The sequence below is a fragment of the Rhineura floridana genome, chromosome 4 (genome assembly GCF_030035675.1).
Source record: "Rhineura floridana isolate rRhiFlo1 chromosome 4, rRhiFlo1.hap2, whole genome shotgun sequence".
NCBI classification, from domain to species: domain Eukaryota; kingdom Metazoa; phylum Chordata; class Lepidosauria; order Squamata; family Rhineuridae; genus Rhineura; species Rhineura floridana.
Window position 1 is genome coordinate 86819613 of NC_084483.1, and position 21337 is coordinate 86840949.

At 38.0% G+C, this 21337-nt stretch overlaps 1 protein-coding gene across 9 annotated transcripts in view; it reads right to left on the reverse strand.

Annotated features, from left to right (window-relative positions):
* Positions 1–21337, reverse strand: part of CDK19 (cyclin dependent kinase 19) — a 183507-nt gene that overhangs the window by 61977 nt on the left and 100193 nt on the right. For 8 of the 9 annotated variants that reach the window (XM_061623616.1, XM_061623614.1, XM_061623613.1 and 5 more), the window contains one exon: positions 16371–16511. The exons of the other annotated variant lie outside the window; for it this stretch is intronic. In XM_061623616.1, coding sequence (XP_061479600.1) covers positions 16371–16511 — 141 coding nt within the window. The remainder of the gene's footprint in view (positions 1–16370; positions 16512–21337) is intronic. 9 annotated transcript variants of the gene reach the window in all.

A 21337-nucleotide genomic window follows, 5' to 3' on the forward strand; every position in this document is an offset into this window, starting at 1 on the left:
GCTGATATGCTATGGAACTTTGAAATTCTGTTTCACACCTGGGTGGGCTGGAGAAAGTTACAAGGAAGCCAAATCTTCAATTAAAACAGAAAATAAATTCTGATTGATTTGTCTATGCAATTATAATCTTATGCCATTTTAAAACTGTATTTTCTAAATACTATATTGCTATACAGTATATATACACTATATGTAAGGTAATTTGCTTCAAGTTGCTTATTTTTTCCAAATTTCATAATATTATCTTCTATACGAATATGCGATAAATGAAGCATTGTACGCCAATAAACTGATTTATTTGTTTCAGTCACAATCTTGAGTCTCTGTTCTTTATCACTGGTTATGCTTTACTCCCTATCTTGTTGGGTTGCTAATACGCACATTCAAAGTCTGACTGGAGGACCTAATTAATGTTGGTGCTTTGGCTAGGTAAGTGCTGACACTGATTTAGTTCCCAAATCAACAGTATGCCAATGATTATTTTGTAGCACATAGGTTTTCTGCGTTTTCTAACCCTTAACTTCACCTGCCTTTAGAATAACTCTTGATATGCTTATTTGAATGCATAGGACTCCATACCTTTAGAACTTCTCAGGGAGATACCAATGACCTCAACACAGTTGGTCTTCCAAAAAAACTCTGAAAGACATTTATTCAAGTCTGCATTTGGTTGAATTATGCTGTACTTGAAAAATGTTAGCTGCTGCTGGATTTTTTTTTTAAAAAAATGATAATGTATGTCAGAGTCTTATAAGCCAGCTTGTGAGAACAGTTTGCCTTGAAAGGCAAATCAAACATCTTTTAAATAAGTAAATAAATAAATAAATAAATAAATGCATTTTTGTTTAAGACTTAACCGAAATGGAGGGGGTGGGTTTGAGAAACACTTTGGATTGCTGCAATATTGATGAAAATGTTTACCTATGGAGGGCAATTCAGGAGGAATTATTCTGAGTAGGCTCAGTTTGCCCTTGCACTCCCAGTTGGGTATGACTACACATGTGATCAGTCCAGGCAGCATTGGCCTCGCTTTAAGTTAAGCTATTTGCTCTTTGTGATGCTGGAACATAGCTGCTTTTTAAAAGAGGTTTTTTTTTTAAAGGGAGATCTGATCATGGCTCTCTAACATCTGTTTAGTTTGACTCTTAGTTGAAAGCAGCTGATCCAATAAACAAAGGAAAAATATCGCATTTATTTTGCGAACTCCCTAACCATTTGGGCTTTTTGATTTTGAGCCAATGCAGTGCTATGGGACTCTCCAAAATAATTCCTGGAAGAGTCTACTGCCAATAATATTCAATTTTTAGTTTTGGTTTGGTACTTGTTAGCTGCCGTTGCTACCCCAATCTGTTGCTGCCTTAGTGCCTTTGAAGAAGTTTAAGGCTTCTTTCTCCTTCAAAAAAATGATCTTGAGCCAATCAGTTTCACGGAATGAATATAGTAATGTGACATAATTATCCATTTTCCTAACTGTAGCAAAAGGCATCATGGGGAATACAGTGTGGGAGAAGGTTTAAACCTGTTCTCCAGTACTATGGTCCCAATCCAAGTTGGGGGGGGAGGGGAGCTGAGGTAAAAGAAATGTAATGAGACCAGAGATCCAGTCACAAATCTCCACAAACTAAGTCTGGCCCCTAAAGACTTTAAAGGTATAATTCCACATTTATAATGCACACCGATACTTTTAGGTATTCTGGTGAGCGTATCTAATAGAACTTATAAATAACTTGAAGAAGTACTCTTCCCCACACAACACTCTATTAAAATGCTGAGAAGGCATGAACACATTTTCTAACTTATAACAACTTTCAAATATATGCATATAATTGCACATCTGACTGGAGGTGACTTTAGACTAAATGAAACATATTTAAACCTTCAGATGAAGTAGAAGGCTTGGAGGGTGGGCAGGAAAGAGAAGGGCAAGAATGTGACCCAGGTATTTATAGACAGAAATTACTTTTCAGAAATCTTGCTTTTTATTGTCTGCCAGGGTACAGCTGGGAATACCGCAAAGGAAACTAATTTTGGAGAATAAGAGGTAAAGAACAAAAAGACTTCCCCCCCTAAAATACTTTGTAGCAATTATTCTGTAAAAAAAAAGTAATTGAAGATTAAGCTAATTTCAAATTAAGGATTTCAATGGTGAATTCCAGACTTTTTACAATAGTACCACTATATTCTACTAATAACAGCAATATTTATTCACCATCTGTGCATGCTGTTCTGAACAGCAAATTGTTAGACACAATCAGCAACACTATTTAAGAGTAGCACTCTAAAAATGCCCATTAGAAATGTTCCCTGAAGAATGTATTGTATCCAGAAGATATAAACAATGTCCATAAAATGACTACAAACTAAAGCTCAACATGGTACCAAGGACAAACGCAAGAGATTAGCATAGTTTTTCTTGTCCTACTTCTGGATACGATGTTTTGCCACAGGACTGAGCAGACAGGAGAAACATAACCTAGCCACAGTATTGGTATGAGGACCAAACTAAGAGCCAGGACTGACAAGCCTCTTAGTTCTTCAGATTTGGCCTCCTTGTAACTTCCTTCAGCCCACCTCATTGTGAAACAGAATTTCCACATTCCCTAGCATACAGTACTAGCATTTTGGAATAAATTTTATAGCCATGACATCTATGTATCAAAGAAACAGATGTCCTCCTCAAAAATATAATTCCAGGATATCATGACTATTTCCAAAATGTTGTCGATACCAATATATATCAAAACCACAGACTCCTCCCACACACTATCAGTTTATCTAGACAGCAAGTAATGTCCACCAAGTTGGGCAAGCCACTGTACATTCTATATGTTTACCACAACTCATCTCTCTATGCCCCTAATGATTGAATCTTCCACACTATAAGGATTCAACCATCACTAGAAATATATGCTCAGTATGAAATGTTACAGATGTATCTCCTGAAAGGTGGATCCCTTCAAAGGGTTTCCATTCCATTTGTACACAAAGACTCTCATTCTCTATAACAGTCTTTCTGAAGGCCAAACATGTTAAATTAAATGCAGATCCACATTTTATGCATCCCATGGGGCCCTCCAGTTCAGAAAGGGACTGCAGAGCATGTTAACCTTTCCCCTTCTCCTTTATGGTCCCAATGAACATTCTCCTCCCCCACCTATTAGCTGCAAGAGAGAAGTTTCTACTGATGCTAGTTTGGGTGGATGTTGCAACTGATATTTAAAAAACATACATATCTACACACACAAACACAAATACGAATATGTTTAGTAAACAATTCTTGGATAATGAAGTCAAGTGGTAGATTGTTTAGCAGGAGATCAAATAATAATTATCTAATCCAGCCCACTGGAAATATTCAGTACCTTATCCTTACATTTGATGCTCATTACTTTCAAACTCCTGGGATCAGCAGCCCTAGAACACTGCTCTTTTCCCCATGGTCGTAAAATTATTGTCATGGGCACCTGAGGCAAGACAGGTTTCCAGGAAGCATTTGTGAGATAGACAACAGGATCCTATATTAGTTTTTTTTTGTGGATCTGTATCACCATTAAGTAGGGTTGCTATCACCACTGAGTAGGGTTGCCAGGACTCCAGTTTTTGCCCAGAGACTCTGAAATTTTGGGGTCCTCTCAGGGTCTCCGGGTGAGTCACCTCAATCTCCAGACTCTCAGCTTCCATTAAAAAAAGTAAGTTTCTAGGTAGTCTGGTTCAAGAAATATACACCAAAATGTCACTCGCCACAATGTCTGCTAAATGAGCTCATAGCTGGCTGCTCTAACCCCACCCTTCATATTGGTAGCCAATAAGTGAAGTCAGGGTTGTAATTGACAAGGGATTTGTTGACCAGGCAACAGCTAGAACCCATTGAAGGCCAGAAAACTGTTGTTTTTTCCTACTTGTCTGAAAATCTCATAAACGGAGTAAGCTAAGGTTTCTTTCTCTCTTGTGTGCAGGAGAACTAAATGCCATTACAATGTGTTATGCTATTCTAATTATGAGAAGTCAAACAAGTTTAAATTTTCCTGGACTGTTGAAGAGGGCAGTTTATTTGTCTGATTCACACCCTGATTTGAAAACCTTCCCAATATGAAGCTTTAATCCTATTCTCACTTTTCTGACAGTAAAGCTGCAATGCTAATCCCACATGCCCGGAGTAAACCCCATTGAATTCAATAGAACTTACCTCTGAGTAGACATGGTTAGGATTGTGCTGTAAATCAATGGGACTTTTGAGTGAACCTAGCAAAGGATTGTGTTTGTGTTGTACATCTTTCCTCCTCCAGTTCTATTTTTAAAGCAATTAGGCAGGGTTTACATAGACAGCACTGCTTTTATTATATAGGAAACTAATACTGATTTTTTAAAAATGTTCTGCAATGACCAACTCATTTTGACAACTATTTTATGGGGTCTATGTATTTTTACATCTCCAGTGTGTGTGTGTATATGGAGTCTTCCCAACAACTCTGTGAGGTAGGGTTGGTGTTTGGAAACCAAGGCAGCTCACAACAAGAAATAAATCCCTTCAAAATCCAATAACCATAAAAAGTATAAACAGTTGCAAAACAACTTAAAGTGGCATGATTCTGAATTTTGGGTTGGGTGAGTGTTCCTTATCACTTGAAGCTGCAGTTCTGTGCACACTTCCCTGTTTGAGTAAGCCCCATTGAATACATAAGGACTTGCTTCTGAGCAAACGAACATAGGATTGCTATTAGGTAGGAAACTAATACCTATTTTATTTTATATTTAAAAAGTTCTGCAATGATCAACTGGTTTTGACAATAAACTGTTATATGGGGTGTATGTATTTTACATCTCCAGTATGTGTGCATATGGAGTCTTTCCAACATCCCTGTGTGATAGGGTTGTTACGGTTATGTTAGGCTTACTTCTATTCCGCCTTTTGGCCAAAACGGTCCTCAAGGTGGCTCACAAAAATAAACACAAATACAAAATACACATCAGAAAAGAACAATACAGTTTACAAAAATGTAAATAACAAAATATTAATATTATTAAAAAAGCAAAAGCAACATTAGTTGCCAACTGGCAACCAAGACAGCTCACAAGAAATAAATCCCTTTAAAATCCAATAACCATAAAAACAAGGATAAAACAATTGCAAAACAGCTTAAAGTAGCATGATTCTGAATTTTAGGGTTGGGTGAGTGAAGTTCCTTATCATTTGAGGTTGCAGTTCTGTGCACACTTCCCCGTTTGAGTAAGCCCCATTGAATACATTGGGACTTGCTTCTGAGTAAACATGCATAGAATTGCACTATACATGTATTTACAGGTTGTGTAAATAACAAACATCTTTAACAGTCATGCTTATATAAATATTTCTTCATATCATTTCCCGATAAGTATCTAATTTCACACTATGGTTGTACATTATTATTTCTTCTACATGTTAAGTGTGCCTTCTCCCTTAGGGTGGTCATGGTGGTCCTCTGTTTTAACTCAGAGGGGCAGATTAGGTTATCCAGTAAACATTGTAGCTGATCTCCATTAAAAACTTAATTAAAATGATTTACATGGAGGCAATGTTTATGAAGTAGATCCACACAATACATTTAAAGCACATCCAAATCACAGTTAAAGCACATGACTTCCCCTAAAGAATCCCAGGAAGTGTAGTTTCCTCTCATAGTTGTAGTTCCCAACTTAACAAACAACAGTTTCCATGATTCTGTGGTGGGATTCATGTGCTTCAAATACGTGTTGAATGTGCTTTAAATGCATGGTGTGGATCTGCCCTAGGTATGTTGTGCATTCATTAATGAATTGAAAATATCAATTTTAAAAGGTACTTTTTAAAGGACAGTAGCTCAGTGCATGCAAAGGTCCAAAATTCAGTGTCTGGAAAACTACTGCCTGGAAGCCTGGAGAGCCAATGCTAGTCCATGTCATCAGTACTGACCTAGACACAACCAAATGGCCTGAGTCGGTATTAAACAGATTCCTTTGTTCCTAAAAGAGGAAAGAGACCTAAGGGCCACAGTGACTCTGAAATTTATTTATGTATTTTATTTACAACATTTATATGCCACTTTATTGTAAAACATCTCAATACAGAAGGAATTAAAACAATAAAATTATTGGCAAAACAGTTAAAGACAGATATTTGAAAATATACAAAATAATACAACCAACAGTGAGTTAAAAACAGTTACAAACACAATAGCTTCTACATGCTTGGGTAGGCTTGTTTAAACAAAAATGATTTTCGCAGGTGCTGAAAAAAGTACAATGAAGGCACGTGTCTAATGGAAATAGGCAGGAAGTTCCAAAGGGTAGGTGCTGCAACACTAAAGGATCGATTTCTTACAAGAGCAGAACAAGTGCTATGTAGGATCCTTAACATGAAAAACGCACCTTGAACTTGGTCTAGTAACAAATTGGCAACCAGTACAGATTTCAGTGAAGAGACAGTGTCTCACTCATGTCAGCAATCACGCCACAGTGTTCTGCACTAACTGCAGCCCCCGACTCAGCTTGTGCTACATGAAGATTTCTGTGACTTGGCTGACTGGCTGCCAGGATTTTTTGTTTTGGTTAAGAACCCTGACTGGATGTGGGATGCTGAGTGTTCTGCCTTACTCATAGGAATCTTGTTGTGGTTGGTATAGTATTGCATTTAGGAAATCATCACTGTCTTTTGTTTTTCTTTTTCTATTTGCATTTCATTTTCTTCTGACCTCCTTCCCTTACACCCATAGAAGCAACAACAGTAGTTCCATGCGCTCAGCTCAACCTCCTTAAACCCACTGATGATGCACCCTGTTGGTTGCCTGATGGTTTGGTTCTTGCCCAATAGTGGTAAAAGAGAGTTCACATACTGGGAAGTGTGGCTTCAATTGCTGTCATTCCCATGCTACTGCCTGTGAAGGTAGATCAAACCCTGTGTGCTTTCTCAGTCAATTATTACTCACTGGAATTGGGTTGGCTGTCAGAGTGAGTTTATAGCAGCCCACAGGGTAGACAGGAAAGGGTAGAGAATCTTCTTAACTCTTACTCATTTCTCAGACCTCTCTCTGCAGTGAAACGTCAAGTTTGTAAAAAAGTATGGAGCAGCAATGTTCAACGGCAGGCAGGACATTACAGGCAGGGGGTTGCTAACCCTGCTTGTATATAGATATCTTTGCAGAGGATCCCTAGTGAAGCCTTACCAACAGCACAGTCCTAACCATATCTACTCAGAAGTAAGTCCTATGTGTTCTGTGGGGCTTAGTAAAGTGTGCTTAGAATTGTAGCCTTCACGGGCATCCATCTTTACTCCTGAGTGCTCCCATCTAACCTCTCCATAACACTAGGCTCCCTTCTTCCTACACTGGCTTTCCAGTGACTGGCCTGGTCTGAGGGCACTGAAACCTTTCTTGCCAGAAGCAAGTAGGCTATATTAAATGTTCCCTACCCAGGCTCCCTTAGCAAGTGAAAAGGAATGATCCTGTCACTTCAGCTGGACTTGGGAACACCCTCATTTAGCTAAGATTTTTATCTTAATTTCCAAGCAGAGAATTTTCTTTTTGAGTGGTATGCTCCAAGCATAATGCTTAAGATATCATGCTTAATGACATCACTAGGGCTCACCCCATGACATCACTAGGGTCTGCCCCTGAAATCTCAGGGTTTGGGATGCTTCTGACCTGGCAACTCTACCATTGAGTAACTGGACTATGACTGGTTTTCACAATGTTTCACAATTGTCAAGTATTTGAAATGTTCAGTGCAGATGAGAGGCAAGCTATTATTTTATAGAATACCAAGGTTATTTCATCCTCTCTGTGAAGTAATCTTGCGTCAGTTAGAATTGGTATAATGTGCTCCAGTGTTTCCCTTCTATTGTTCCATCTCATGGTATGTCCATGAATGCTTTCATCAACCTACTGCCAAAGAACAAATTATAGTTGATGACTGTTTTCAAGAGCGAGCAGACAAGGTAGCCAAGTACCCAGAAAGCACAGGGGGTAGTCCACAATGCAGTGTCAGTTACAGCCTGGCTCCTGATCCATGTGACAAAATGTCTATCTGTGGCAGTGACAATAAGGTGGCAATTAGGTACCTGAAGCTGGAAAGATTATTTCCAGGGGCTTACCTAAGGTTATTTGCTATTTTTTAAATATAACTGAGGTACTGTTACTGTGCTGAACTTTTTTTGTATTTGTCCTGTATTTAAGATGTTGGTGTACTGCATTGTTTAAGCTGATGATGATGAAATGCTTGTCAAGATGTGCATCATAAATTGCTGTCACTGGTCTTCAAGTATCTGTGCATCTAGTTAGCCATAATGCCAACAGCTCAGGAGCAGCTTTGCCAGAGTGGCAAAATGATATTTTCCATTGTTCATGATTGATACTACAGCAATTTCACTGAGTGCCAAAAGGCCGTATTTTCTACACGGATTTACAGAATCAAGATCAATAACACACTGGGTGTGTGTGTGTTTGGAAGGACTCTATGTGCTGCTGCAGCTGTTTGCCATTTGCCCACAACTTTGCCATATTTTCTCTCTGCTCCAGGTATATAAAAGGGAGCAGCTGCAAAGTGCATCATTTGGAGTCTGTTTGGAATCCATTCTCTTCCAAGAGAAATAATCACCACACTCTGCAAGTGCTGAAAAGAAACAGGGAAAGCAACAGGCTGTTGTGACTAGAAGCCTGTCCTTTTTCAGGGTGAAAGTTTAATACTTGAATAGTCTTTGGTTTCTTGGGTGAGAGATGAGGCAAGTGTCATTGCCTACTACGTTGGAAAAAGTCATTTCTATAGCCTCAGGGTGACAGCCTGATGGGGAAAGTTTCTGCCCCCTTGAGAGAGAGACAAGGCAGAGTGCTTGGTATCAATGTTTCGCACGTGCATGCGTACGTGCATATTCTTGTTTATTTGTATGTATTTATATTTGAGTAGTTTGCATGGACTGGATATGTGTGTTGCTTTTAGGATGCGAGACTGAATTTATGTGAGTACTTGCAGAGTTTGATTTTGAGGTGTGTTAAAATAGTACGCTTGAGTGCATTGGTTTAAAATGTTTATACGTTTGATTAAAATATTGATATGTTGATCTTGTAAGGGTATGTTTGAGTAAACTGAATGATACCTACTTCCAACTGTAGTTAGATGAAATTCTGCTTGCTATTGTAAAGGGGACTGGCTGTTTTAATTGTTTTGCTTTATTATTATGTATTGATTAAGAAATTAGTTCATTTTCTTTTGTCCAATTTACCATGTTTAAAGCTAAGGTTGGTGTGTTTTAACTTGATTTTTATTCATTTTTTAATTGAAGCCTAGAAGATAGTTTGTTCAGCCTATTATGTTTGCTACGATTTTCTTGTATTTTTTGTAGTTAATTTATATATGGAATGCTTGTACTAAATGTTGATACTAAAGAGGATGCTCTATTCAGTTATCTTTTTTTTTTACAATAATTTTTATTCAAATTTTCATAAAACATACAAAACAAAATCATAAAACATTCAAAGACAAAAAACAAAACAAAACAAAAATAATTAAACAAAACAAAAAAAATAAAATATTGACTTCCCATTTGTCACAGATCAAATCAGTTATAGGTCTACAATATATAACAATCCTGTCTCTTAAATCATATTATAAAATCACTTTCCTCCAGTAGTTATCTTAATTAATCATCAAATCTCATAAACATTACTTTATTCTTTCCGCAAAAAGTCAAAGAGAGGTTTCAATTCTTTAAGAAATATATCTATCAATTTTTCTCCAAATAAACATGTCGATTAATCCATCTCGTTAATAATTATAATAATCTTATTGTCATAACCATAGTCCAAATAAACATTTCGATTAATCCATCTCATCAAAATCTGTTAGGTTCAATAATTTCAATAGCCATTATTCCATTATCCCTATTAGTTCCATCTTCCATCTTCAATAGTCCTGTTAAGTCCAGTAATTTCAGTGTCCAATCTTCCATTATCAGTATTCCATAATAATCTTGCTATCGTAGCCATAGTCATATAATAAGAGTCTGATGGGAATTTCCTCTATCCCAAATATTTTATTGCCATCAATTCTGAATAAGTTGCTGAAATACTGTTGTAAAGTCATATCTCTGTTCTTTTTTACAAAATGCACTGGCTCATCTCTTGAGAGTTTTTCCATTGTCACATGGCTGCAGTTAATTCCATAGATTTTCTCTATATCAAACTCCATCACGTCATTCCAGTCCAAAAGATTATCCAAGCCATTGATAACTTTATCTCTAATATCTTCATTAATTTCTTCAGAGATAACGTTAAATTCCAAACAGTAGATTTTATTTCTAAAATCCATAAACTCCAGATCTTTTTCCAATTCCACATTTGTTCCAATCTCCAGGGCTTGTATCTTCCCTTTATTTTTTCTTTTCTCATCTCTGATCTCATTCTCCTCTCTCACAGGATCCCCTATTTCTTTAAGCTCCTGCATCATTTTGCTCAGTTCAATTTTCAGCTCCTTACTACCCTGTCGCAGGGTTTGTTTCGTTATCTCAATCTCATCCATTATTTTCTGAAACATAGTTACTTCCAGATTCTCAGCCACTTTCTTGATTGCCATTTTTAAAACCACGAAAACAAAGCAAAACAAAAATAAAGAAGAACCACTTCTTATTTCAGCAACAATTGGGTTAATATTCCAGGCTTGATGACATCACAGTATAAACAGAGCAGCCTGCCTTATCTCTCTATGTTCAAGAATGCAAAACAAATTTAGTTCCCAGCATCAAAACAGTTAGTGGCGTCGTGAAGAAGCAGATTCGTCAAAATAAAATAGACCAAAAAGAGAGCTCTATTCAGTTATCAAAGGTATTTTATAGATTGTGTAGCTTTTTGTGTTCTTATATTTGCTGTTTAACATATTTAACTTATGTTGCACACTGCTTAGAGTTTCATTTAAATATAAGTGGTATATAAATTGTCTAAATAAATAAATAATTAAGTAAGATAATGCAAGCAAGACTATGGTGAGACCCATGGCAATATGTTTGAGAGAAGCCAGAACAACTTTCTCACTCATATTAACTGTAGAAATTGAGGCAAATGTGAAAATAGGAAAAGGCAGCCAGCTACTGTCAGAAACAGATATACTTAAGATACAAATGGCAACAGTAAAAGAGAAAACACACCATATGTGAAATAGCATTCTACATCTTGATAAAATTAGTAGACAATTTTCACCAACTCTTTGCACCCAATCAGGAATGTATCAGTCTCCTTTAACCTTCTTGAGAATACACCCTTCTTGTTTCAAAATACTTGGTAGTCGTGTATCATTTTGATTCCAACATAATTCCAATTCCATTTGAAATGTTGATGCTATCTGTAGTAGAGCTACCATTGTGAAAGCCAAAACAAGAACATTCTAAGGTGGGTTTAGAGAAACTGAATATAGCAATAGTGGTCCTAGTGGATGAGAACTGCACTAGTTGCAAGGAAGATATTTGTATGCCATGCAATTTAACATTCATTTGTACCTTTAATAAAATGTGCTAATACTTTTTCATTTTTGTATTCTATTTGACATATTGTTCTGTTATCCAGATGATAACAGATTTCAGCGATGTACCCTTAGAGCCTGCTATTTACAAAGCTAATAAAGTCTGAGAAAGCAAACAATAACAATTTGTTTTGTTCCATTTATAGCTACATCATGAAGGCAGCTTCCCAAATTAAAGTAACCTGAGGAAGATTAAACACCACAAAGTACAGACAAAAAGGGCATTTTAATTCCAAACCCAAATGCATTTCCTTTGAGTTTATATTGAATGAATATCTTCTACTTTCTTGATGAAAAGTGAAGGTTACTGAGACTCTAAGAATTCATTATATCATTCTATTTGACCTATTATCATGAAAAAGGAGTGTTCCAAGGTGTCAAGGAGTAGTCCGTTTCAGTCTGAAATCAATTTCTTTTTGTTGGAAATAAAATGTCATGAAACCAATATGACACAGAATAGCAATTTCGTCTTCATTACAGCTTCTACAGTTTGCCAAGTAGTAGTAATGGCATTCAGCTACTCATCTGGAAGTTCACAGGCAGATAAAGATCAAGTATTTTGGTGAAGTATCAACAAAAAAAATCAAGCAGTTAATTATTAAAATAGATTAAAGACTGGCTTCTATCTTTTAAGTTAGTACTTTAAAAAAAGTTCATTTATATTTTGTTCAAGTTAGTACCATGCTGAATTACAGAAATCTATACCTACACATGGTTACCCCAATCACCCACATATAACAAACATGAAAAAACCCCATTTTTTAAAATTACAATTTTTCACATTGGACAATGATCAAGGACTTGTAGATATATTTTCATTTTTGAGAAATAATGGTACACTATTAACTGTTTAGGTGCATGGCATATAAATATCTTCCCTGAAACTAGTGCAATTCTCATCCACTAGCACAAATATTGCTACAGAGCTCTCGTATATCACACAATAGGGCAAATGCAACACAATGTTATTGGAGAGTATCTGTGACTTGACAAGACGCTGCTCATACTCACAAATCATGAAAGGGTGTTTCTTCACTGCATGTATACTCATGTAGTCTTTATAAAGAAAAGGTGGAAAACTTGAAAAAAGTCCATTATCCCTTTATCCCCTTTCTTAGCACTGCCTCCAATATTAGGTAAGTCCTCTCTTTTTTTTCCCTTGAGAATTACACTTCTTCTCACCCCTACAGCACACATCTGCCAGCTGAGTGCAAGGTCTAACTTTCCCAGGCACTTTTGTTGTGGCATTACATTGACTCAGTGGGCCTCTAGGGAGAAAGTGTATCGCTTTTGCCTCTGAGTCATATAACTTGGGATAGCTGTATTAGGTACTAATTTATCTATATCTCTTCATAGCACAGCAACCAAATTTTCCAGCAGTTCTGCAGCACTTCAATTTCTTTTAACTGGAGATTGCAGTTACTGTTTTTGAGCCCAACAAATGCAAAGAAGAAGCTCTACCACTAACCTATACCTCCTCCCAAATATAGATAATATAGATAATCCTCCTCCACTAAGTCATATATCATCTATATCATGAAGTAATTCTGTGCTTAAGAATGCAGGCTAAATGTACCAAGGTAAACAAATATGGAAATATATTGAACTTGTAGGCTATATAATAAACAAAGCTGTGACAAAAGTTAAACCCACATGCAGAAGAAGCAGAGGTACAGAATATTGTCACATGATCACCTAAGTGTTCAAATGAATACCTCACTTCTCTTACACAGCAGGAAGTTCTGGGGTTAGCACTACAGAGTTTAGTTGCATTGGATATAAGGGCAGTGGAAATTTGTTTTATTTATATTTTTACTTGTTTCAATATTGACATTGTTTTATTTACAAATATGCAAATAGAGAATACTGGGCAGCCAACATGTTCTTACAGTAGGCAACACAACTTCTAATTCTGCATCCGGTTTCCAAATAAGAGCCACAAGACCCCAAGGATGCTTCAGTCAATGCAGCGCTCACTCTGCCCCTAGGAGATTCAAATGGCTTCAGCTTTTTTTTTGCTGCCTTCCATTAGCTGGATTCATTTTTTCAGCTCCAATTAAAACCACATTCCAAAAGCTAGAGAGAGGGATCCAACAATTGTGTGTGTGTGTGAGCTCTTTTTCATTAGCTCTCTTTGATGAAACTTCAACCAATCAACAGCAGCATACCAAAGTATGGTCTCCAAGCATCCATAACAATGCAATACGAAGTTGTTAATGAGTTCAGATTTCATCTAGTTTTGAAATTAACTATAGAACCATTTAAAGTACAAACACATTGAACACAAACAGCACATCAAGACATATCTTTCTCCTTTCAACAATTATACACAAGCCTCTGAGAATCAGTGGGCCTTAATGCCTTTGAGACATTTGTATCCAACTTTCCTCCTGCTACACAGAGAAGAAAGTCACAACTTTAGATGCTCATTTACTAATATATAACAGCTGGTATAGCCGGTTAAGGTGCTGGACTACGACCTGGGAGACCAGGATTCGAATCCCCACACAGCCATGAAGCTCACTGGGTGACCTTGGGCCAGTCACTGCCTCTAAGCCTCAGGGGAAGACAATGGTAAACCACGTCTGAATACCGCTTACCATGAAAACCCTATTCATAGGGTCGCCCCAAGTCAGGATTGACTTGGAGGCAGTCCATCATCATCATCATCATCATAGCACAGTGGGGAGGACAGCCTGGCTGGGAGTCCAGAGTCTGTGAGTTCAAATCCCTGCTCGTGTCTCCTGGGTGTCAAGGGCCAGCTAAAGAGTGAGTGGCTCAGGGGTTACGGCCCTGCTTACCATGAACACCCTATTCATAGGGTCGCCATAAGTCGGGATCGACTTGAAGGCAGTCAATTTCATTTCTCGTTTTTACTAATATATTAGTATCCACCCCCTCAAAAAAGAAAAAAAAGGAAATAAAAAGGGTACAACCAATTATGTTCCAAGTAAGCAAGGACAGATTCATACAACAAGAAAGAAGCATCTCCACTAGTTCTTTAACTTGTACTGATTATTTTCCTTGCGGAAAGTTGTGGGGTGGGGGGCAACATGACTATTAACATTGTCATCCTGCAGGAGAGGTGGTTTCTTAGATAAGTTTCTAGACAAATTTTCATATCAGTCAGAGGTTGTTTAAGCTGGTGACAGAATTGTAAGGCCAGTAGTTGTTTGTTCCTATGAAACAATGGCTGCATTTGGATGGTCAATATCTGCACACAGCTGCTTTGCTTCTCCCTTTTGTGCAAGCAGGGAAAGCCAGCAAGCGACAATTAACTCTAACGTTCCATTACATCTGAAATAAAAGCTGTGGTCAATGATCTCCAAATAAGCCAGCATATTAAGCCAAGTTTAAAAGTTGGCTAAGGGTACAGACACTTACTGTTGTGCCAGTTCCAGTATGTCTCCACCTCTCTTTTCTGAAAACGGGGACACATGATGCTAGTCAAACACTGCCCCTTTTTACTGAAAAACCTGATGGGATCAGCTCAACTGCGTGTTTTTTAAAAAATTCAACTTCAAAGAGATTTTACAACTGATCGGCAGATCAACCCACTCCCCCTTTAGGTGCGGTTAATGGAAACGTTTTGCTATATGACTAGTGTGCTCACAGCCTAATATCCGCGATTGTTTAGAGGCCATTAACTACAGTTACCTGGTTTGGATGTAATGGGAAGCTAGAGCTAACTGTATCTTCTTGGCTTGCTTTCCCACTTGTGTGAAGGGAGGAGAAAAGTGATTGCATGCAAGTGCAGGAGGCTCATTCATACCTCATCTTGTTGTTAGATATTGTACAAATGTGGCCCATAGTCTCCCATGGAACTTCCAACAAAATTACAGCTTGTTGAGTTTTACAGTGTTAGAAAGGCAAAGTAATCATGTTGTTGTTGTTATGTGCCTCCAAGTCGACTGCAACCTATGGCGACCCTATGAATCGCGATCTCCAAGAGCATCTGTTGTGAACCACCCTGTTCAGATCTTGTAAGTTCAGGTCTGTGGCTTCCTTTATGGAATCAATCCATCTCTTGTTTGGCCTTCCTCTTTTTCTACTCCCTTCTGTTTTTCCCAGCATTATTATCTTTTCTAATGAATCATGTCTTTCTCATGATGTGTTCAAAGTATGACAACCTCAGTTTCATCATTTTAGCTTCTAGTGACAGTTCTGGTTTAATTTGTTCTAACACTCAATTATTTGTCTTATTTGCAGTCCATGGTATGCTCAAAGCTCTCCTCCAACACCACATTTCAAATGAGTTGATTTTTCTTTTATCCGCTTTTTTCACTGTCCAACTTTCACATCCATATATAGAGATCGGGAATACCATGGTATGAATGATCCTGACTTTAGCGTTCAGTGATATGTCTTTGCATTTGAGGACCTTTTCTAGTTCTCTCATAGCTGCCCTCTCCAGTCCTAGCCTTCTGATTTCTTGACTATTGTCTCCATTTTAGTTAATGACTGTGCCGAGGTATTGATAATCTTTGACAAGTTCAATGTCCTCATTGTCAACTGTAAAGTTACATAAATCTTCTGTTGTCATTACTTTAGTCTTTTTGATGTTCAGCTGTAGTCCTGCTTATGTGTCATCAGTTTTAATGGCTACCTGCTCTTTCAGTGTAAAATACTTAATGCCTGATGCATTGTTTGCTTATAACGCTATTTGCTTACTGGATGCAACAGATGTTGCTGTTGAAAACCAGTGACAACATGTTTACTTTTGCCTTTAAAGCCCCAGTAGGATTTAACAAGCACAGCAATTCATGAGATTAACTTTTCATTTTTATTCACCTTCTCTATCACAAAAATATAATCCAAATTATTTTTAAACAGTTAAAAATCATAGCACTTACTAAGTCTCTGTGAAGCACCCAATTTGCATGAAGATAATGGATTCCATCAAGAATCTGATAAAGTAGCGATTTGACCATGGATCTTGGCAACTGCATGGGTTTTTTGTTTGCTTTTGAGGCACGATGGAACTTGATAATATGCTAGAAATAAAAACATTACAGACATGAATGTTGACAAAATAAAACTCTAATAATGCTTTTTTTAAAAAATAAAAGCCTTCCTAGTTATAAAATCTAAGATGGCAGGCAAGTATGTACCTTCTTACATACTTTTACACCTCAGAAAATGAAACAATGTAACATGATCTTACAATCTACTTGGCTTTGCAGTTACTGGGATTGGAATGAATTTTATTTTCAGATCTGCTTCACTAACACTTCTTCCAATATCCATGAATTTTCCCATCATTTTAAAGCAATTTTATTAAACTTAGCATTCATACAATTAATGCTCTAGGAGACTATAGGACATCTGTGCTGAAAAATCCTTTGGGTTTAATTAAAACAAATTATGGAAACCTGACACATTTGCATATTTTGTTTTGTTTACATCAGGGTTTCTAAGTGTGGTCCACGGACGACCAGTGGTCTGTGGGCTTCATTCAGGTGGTCCATGGTGACAATTCTGCTGAGCTACCTGTGTGTGAAGAATGGGATACATGCGAAGAATAGCAGGTGCAGCACCTATGTGGGTGAAGAACAGTGGCACAGTAGCTGCTCCATCTTTCTTAGAACTTGGTGGTCTGCCCCAAAAATTAGCAAGACAGACAGGAAGTGACATGGGAAGGAGGCTCTGCCTTCCTCAGAGGAACAAAGCTTCAGCTGGCAGCCAGACTGGGGAAGATCCTGAGGGGGGGGGAAGAGGCTTACAAGGCATTTGAGAGGAGTGGAGAGTCAATACATGGGAGCAAAGGAAGCAGCAGAAAAGAGGGGAAGAAGCTAAGGGAGAGTGCATGCAAGACACAGCGACTCAGAGACTGGGAGTTGTCACTTTATATAAAAGGACAGAAGCTGGATGAATGCTGAATTTGACCTAAGCTGACAAATACTACACCGACCATCAAAGGACTTTAAAACAGGCGGCACATCCATAGCATTAAAATATTCAAATTGATTTCTAATCTTATTTTATTGCTTGTTTTATTTCTTATTGAATTTTATTTTATTAAATTTGAATTCCATAAAAAAAATTAAATATACTTTAGCATCTAGCACAGCGCATTACAATTGCTAAACAGGCAGAAAAAACATTAAGTGGTCCACTAACACCCTCATAAATTTGGGGGGGGGAAGTTGGGAAGCACTGCTCTAGAGTGCGAGAAATACTAAAGCATAAAATTCCTTGAGATCTGGAAAAAATGTTTTATTTTGTTAGTACGACACACACACACACACGAGAAGAAAGGGGCTGAATATGAGCCACCAGTTATTACAGATTAGTTCAAAGCCCTGTTTCCATTGCAACTGCTCTGCCTTGGAAGATGTGAAAGAATAAAGAGTGGAGAGCCTAATCATATATAAAGTATCTTTCCCTAAACACCAAGCTCTAATGCATATGTATCAGAAGTTTCTTACAAACTGACGTTTTCAAATCAGGAATGCCCACTTGGTTGCCTTCTTTCTCCTATCCCCACAACCGCTATCCTTTCTGCCTTGTCATCCTTTAATCATGGTTTGTGTAACCATGATTGCGTTGCCAGGTCAGAAGCATCCCAAAGTCTGAGATTTCAGGGGCAGGCCCTAGTGATGTCATGGGTGCAGATCATAGTAATGTCATAGGGATGGGCCATAGTGATGTCACTAGACATGATACATTAAGCATCAACCACAGTTGCTTGGAGCATACAGTTCAAACAAAAACATTTTTTCTGATTGGAAATTAAGGCAGAAATCTTAGCTAAAAGATGGAGCCTGGGTAGGGAACATTTAACCTTGCCTACTTGATTCTGGCAAGAAGGGCTTAAGTGCCCTCAGGCCAGGCCAGTCACCAGAAGGCTATTGTAGGAAGAAAGGGGCCTAGTGTTGTGGAGATGTTAGATAGGAGCACTCAGGAGTAAAGATGGATGCTCCCGAAGACTGCAATTCTAAACACACTTACTAAGCCCCACAGAACACAATAGGACTTACTTCTGAGTAGATATGGTTTGGATTGTGGTGTTGGTAAAACCTGACTAGGAATCCTCTGCACGCATCTCCATATCCAAGCAGGGTTGGCAATCCCCTGCCTGCCATGCCCTGCCCATACCTTTCAACATGGCTGCTCCAAACTTCTTTACAGATTTGACCCTTCACTTCCAAAAGAGGTCTGAGAAATGAGTAAGAGTAAGACAATTCTCTACTCTTTTCTGTCTCCCCTGTGGACAGCAGCTTGGGAACAACCATTGCAGCCACACTTCCCAGTATATGAATGCACTTTTACCACTACTGGGCAAGAAACAACCCATCATGCAACCAACAAGGTGCATCATCAGTTGGTTTAAGGGGGTTGTGCTGAGCTCATGGAACCACTGTTGTTGTTTCTATGGATGTAAGGGAGTAAGGTTAAAGGTAAATGAAATGCAAACAGAAAAATAAAAATAAAAGACAGTGATGATTTCTTAAATACAATACAATACCAACAGCAACAAAATTCCTATGAGTAAGTCAGAAAACGAAGCATCCCACAACCAGTCAAGATCCCTAATCAAAACCCAAAACTAAAACAATCCTGCAGCCAGGCAGCCAAGGTCACAGAAATCGCTATGCAGCACAACCTGATCCGGGCACTGAATGTCATATGACAGAATGCTGTGGCATGATTGCTAACAAGAGTGAGACCCTGTCAGCACGTAATACCTCTACTCCGAAATCTGTACTGGTTGCCGATTTGCTACCAGGCCAACTTCAAGGTGTGCTTTCCATGTTATGGTTGCCACATATAGTACTTGTTCTGCTCTTGTAAGAAATCAGTCCTTTAGTGTGGCAGCACCTACTCTTCGGAACTCCCTGCCTATTGACATTAGGCAGATGCCTTCATTGTACTCTTTTCAGCACCTGCTAAAACATTCTTGTGTAGGCAAGCCTATCCAGGCATGTAGAAGCTATTGTGGTTTTTGGCTGTTTTTAACTCATTGTTGGTTTTATTATTTTGAATGTCTTTAACTGTTTTTGCCAATAATTTTATTGTTTTAATTCCTTCTGTAAACTTTTAAGGTTTTTACAATAAAGCGGTATATAAATGATGTAAATAAAATACATAAATAAATGTTGGAGTCACTGTTGCCCTTGGGTCTCTTTCCACTTTTAAGAACAAAGGAATCTACCTTATACCGACTCAGGCCATTTGATACCATCTAGCTCAGTCCTGCTGACATGGATTAGCATTGGCTCTCCAGGATTCCAGGCCATAGTCTTTTCCAGAAATCGAATGTTGGACCTTTGCATGCAAAGCATGTGCCCTACCACTGAGCTACAGCCCTTCACCTGTTTAAAAAAGTATCTTTTAAAATTGTTCTTTTCAATTGACTAATGAATGCATATCATAACTAGGGCGCATCCACACCATTCATTTAAAGCACATTCAACACACATTTGAAACACATGAATCACACCACGGAATCATGGGAACTGCAGTTTGTTAAAGGTGGTGGGAACTGTAACTGTGAGGGGGAAACTACACTTCCCAGGATTCTTTAGGGGAAGCCACGTTCGTTAAATGAAGAAATATTTATATAAACATGAATGTCAAAGATGTTTATTATTTACATAAGCTGTAAAGATATTTGTAATGCAATCCTATGTTTGTTTGCTCAGAAGCAAGTCCCTATGTATTCAATGGGGCTTACTCAAACAGGGAAGTGTGCACAGAACTGCAGCTTCAAGTGATAAGGAACACTCACCCAACCCAAAATTCAGAATCATGCTACTTTAAGTTGTTTTGCAACTGTTTATACTTTTTATGGTTATTGGATTTTGAAGGGATTTATTTCTTGTTGTGAGCTGCCTTGGTTTCCAAACACCAACCCTACCTCACAGAGTTGTTGGGAAGACTCCATATATACATACACACTGGAGATGTAAAAATACATAGACCCCATAAAATAGTTGTCAAAATGAGTTGGTCATTGCAGCACATTTTTAAAAAATCAGTATTAGTTTCCTATATAATAAAAGCAGTGCTATCTATGTAAACCCTGCCTAATTGCTTTAAAAACAGAACTGGAGGAGGAAAGATGTACAACACAAACACAATCCTTTGCTACTTTCACTCAAAAGTCCTATTATTTACAGCACAATCCTAACCATGTCTATTCAAAAGTAAATCCTACTGAATGCAATGGGGTTTACTCTGGGTATGTGGGATTAGCATTGCAGCTTTACTCTCAGAAAAGCAAGTATTGGATTAAAGCTTCATATTAGGAAGGTTTTCAAAACACTGCCCTCTTCAACAGCCCAGGAAAATTTAAACTTGTTTGACTTGTGAACACAAGAGGAAAAAAGACTTTTGGTATTGCTGAAAGCTATATAGTTATTCTGTTTATCAGATTTTCAGATAATCAGGAAAAAACAATAGTTACCTTTGCAATGGACTCCAGGTACTGCCTGGAGGCCCAGAAATCCCTTGTCAATCACAACCTTGACTTCACTTATTGGCTATATACTTGAAAGGGCGGGGTTAGGGCAGCCAGATAAGAGATCATTTCACGGAAGTTGCAGGGGGGCGGCAGCTGACGTTTCGGTGTATATCTCAAAAATCAGACCACCTAGAAACTTAATTTTTTAAAAAATGAAAGCTGAGAGTCCGGAGATTAATCTGACTCACCTGGAGACCCAGAGAGGTCCCCCAAAAGCCAGAGTATCTGGCCGAAAACTGGACATCTGGCAACCCTATTTGTGTTACATCTGTACTGAAGCTAACCATCTTTCCTCTCAACCAGGCCTATTTCAAATTCTAGTTTAGGTGGTTACTTAGTTACTGTTGATGATAG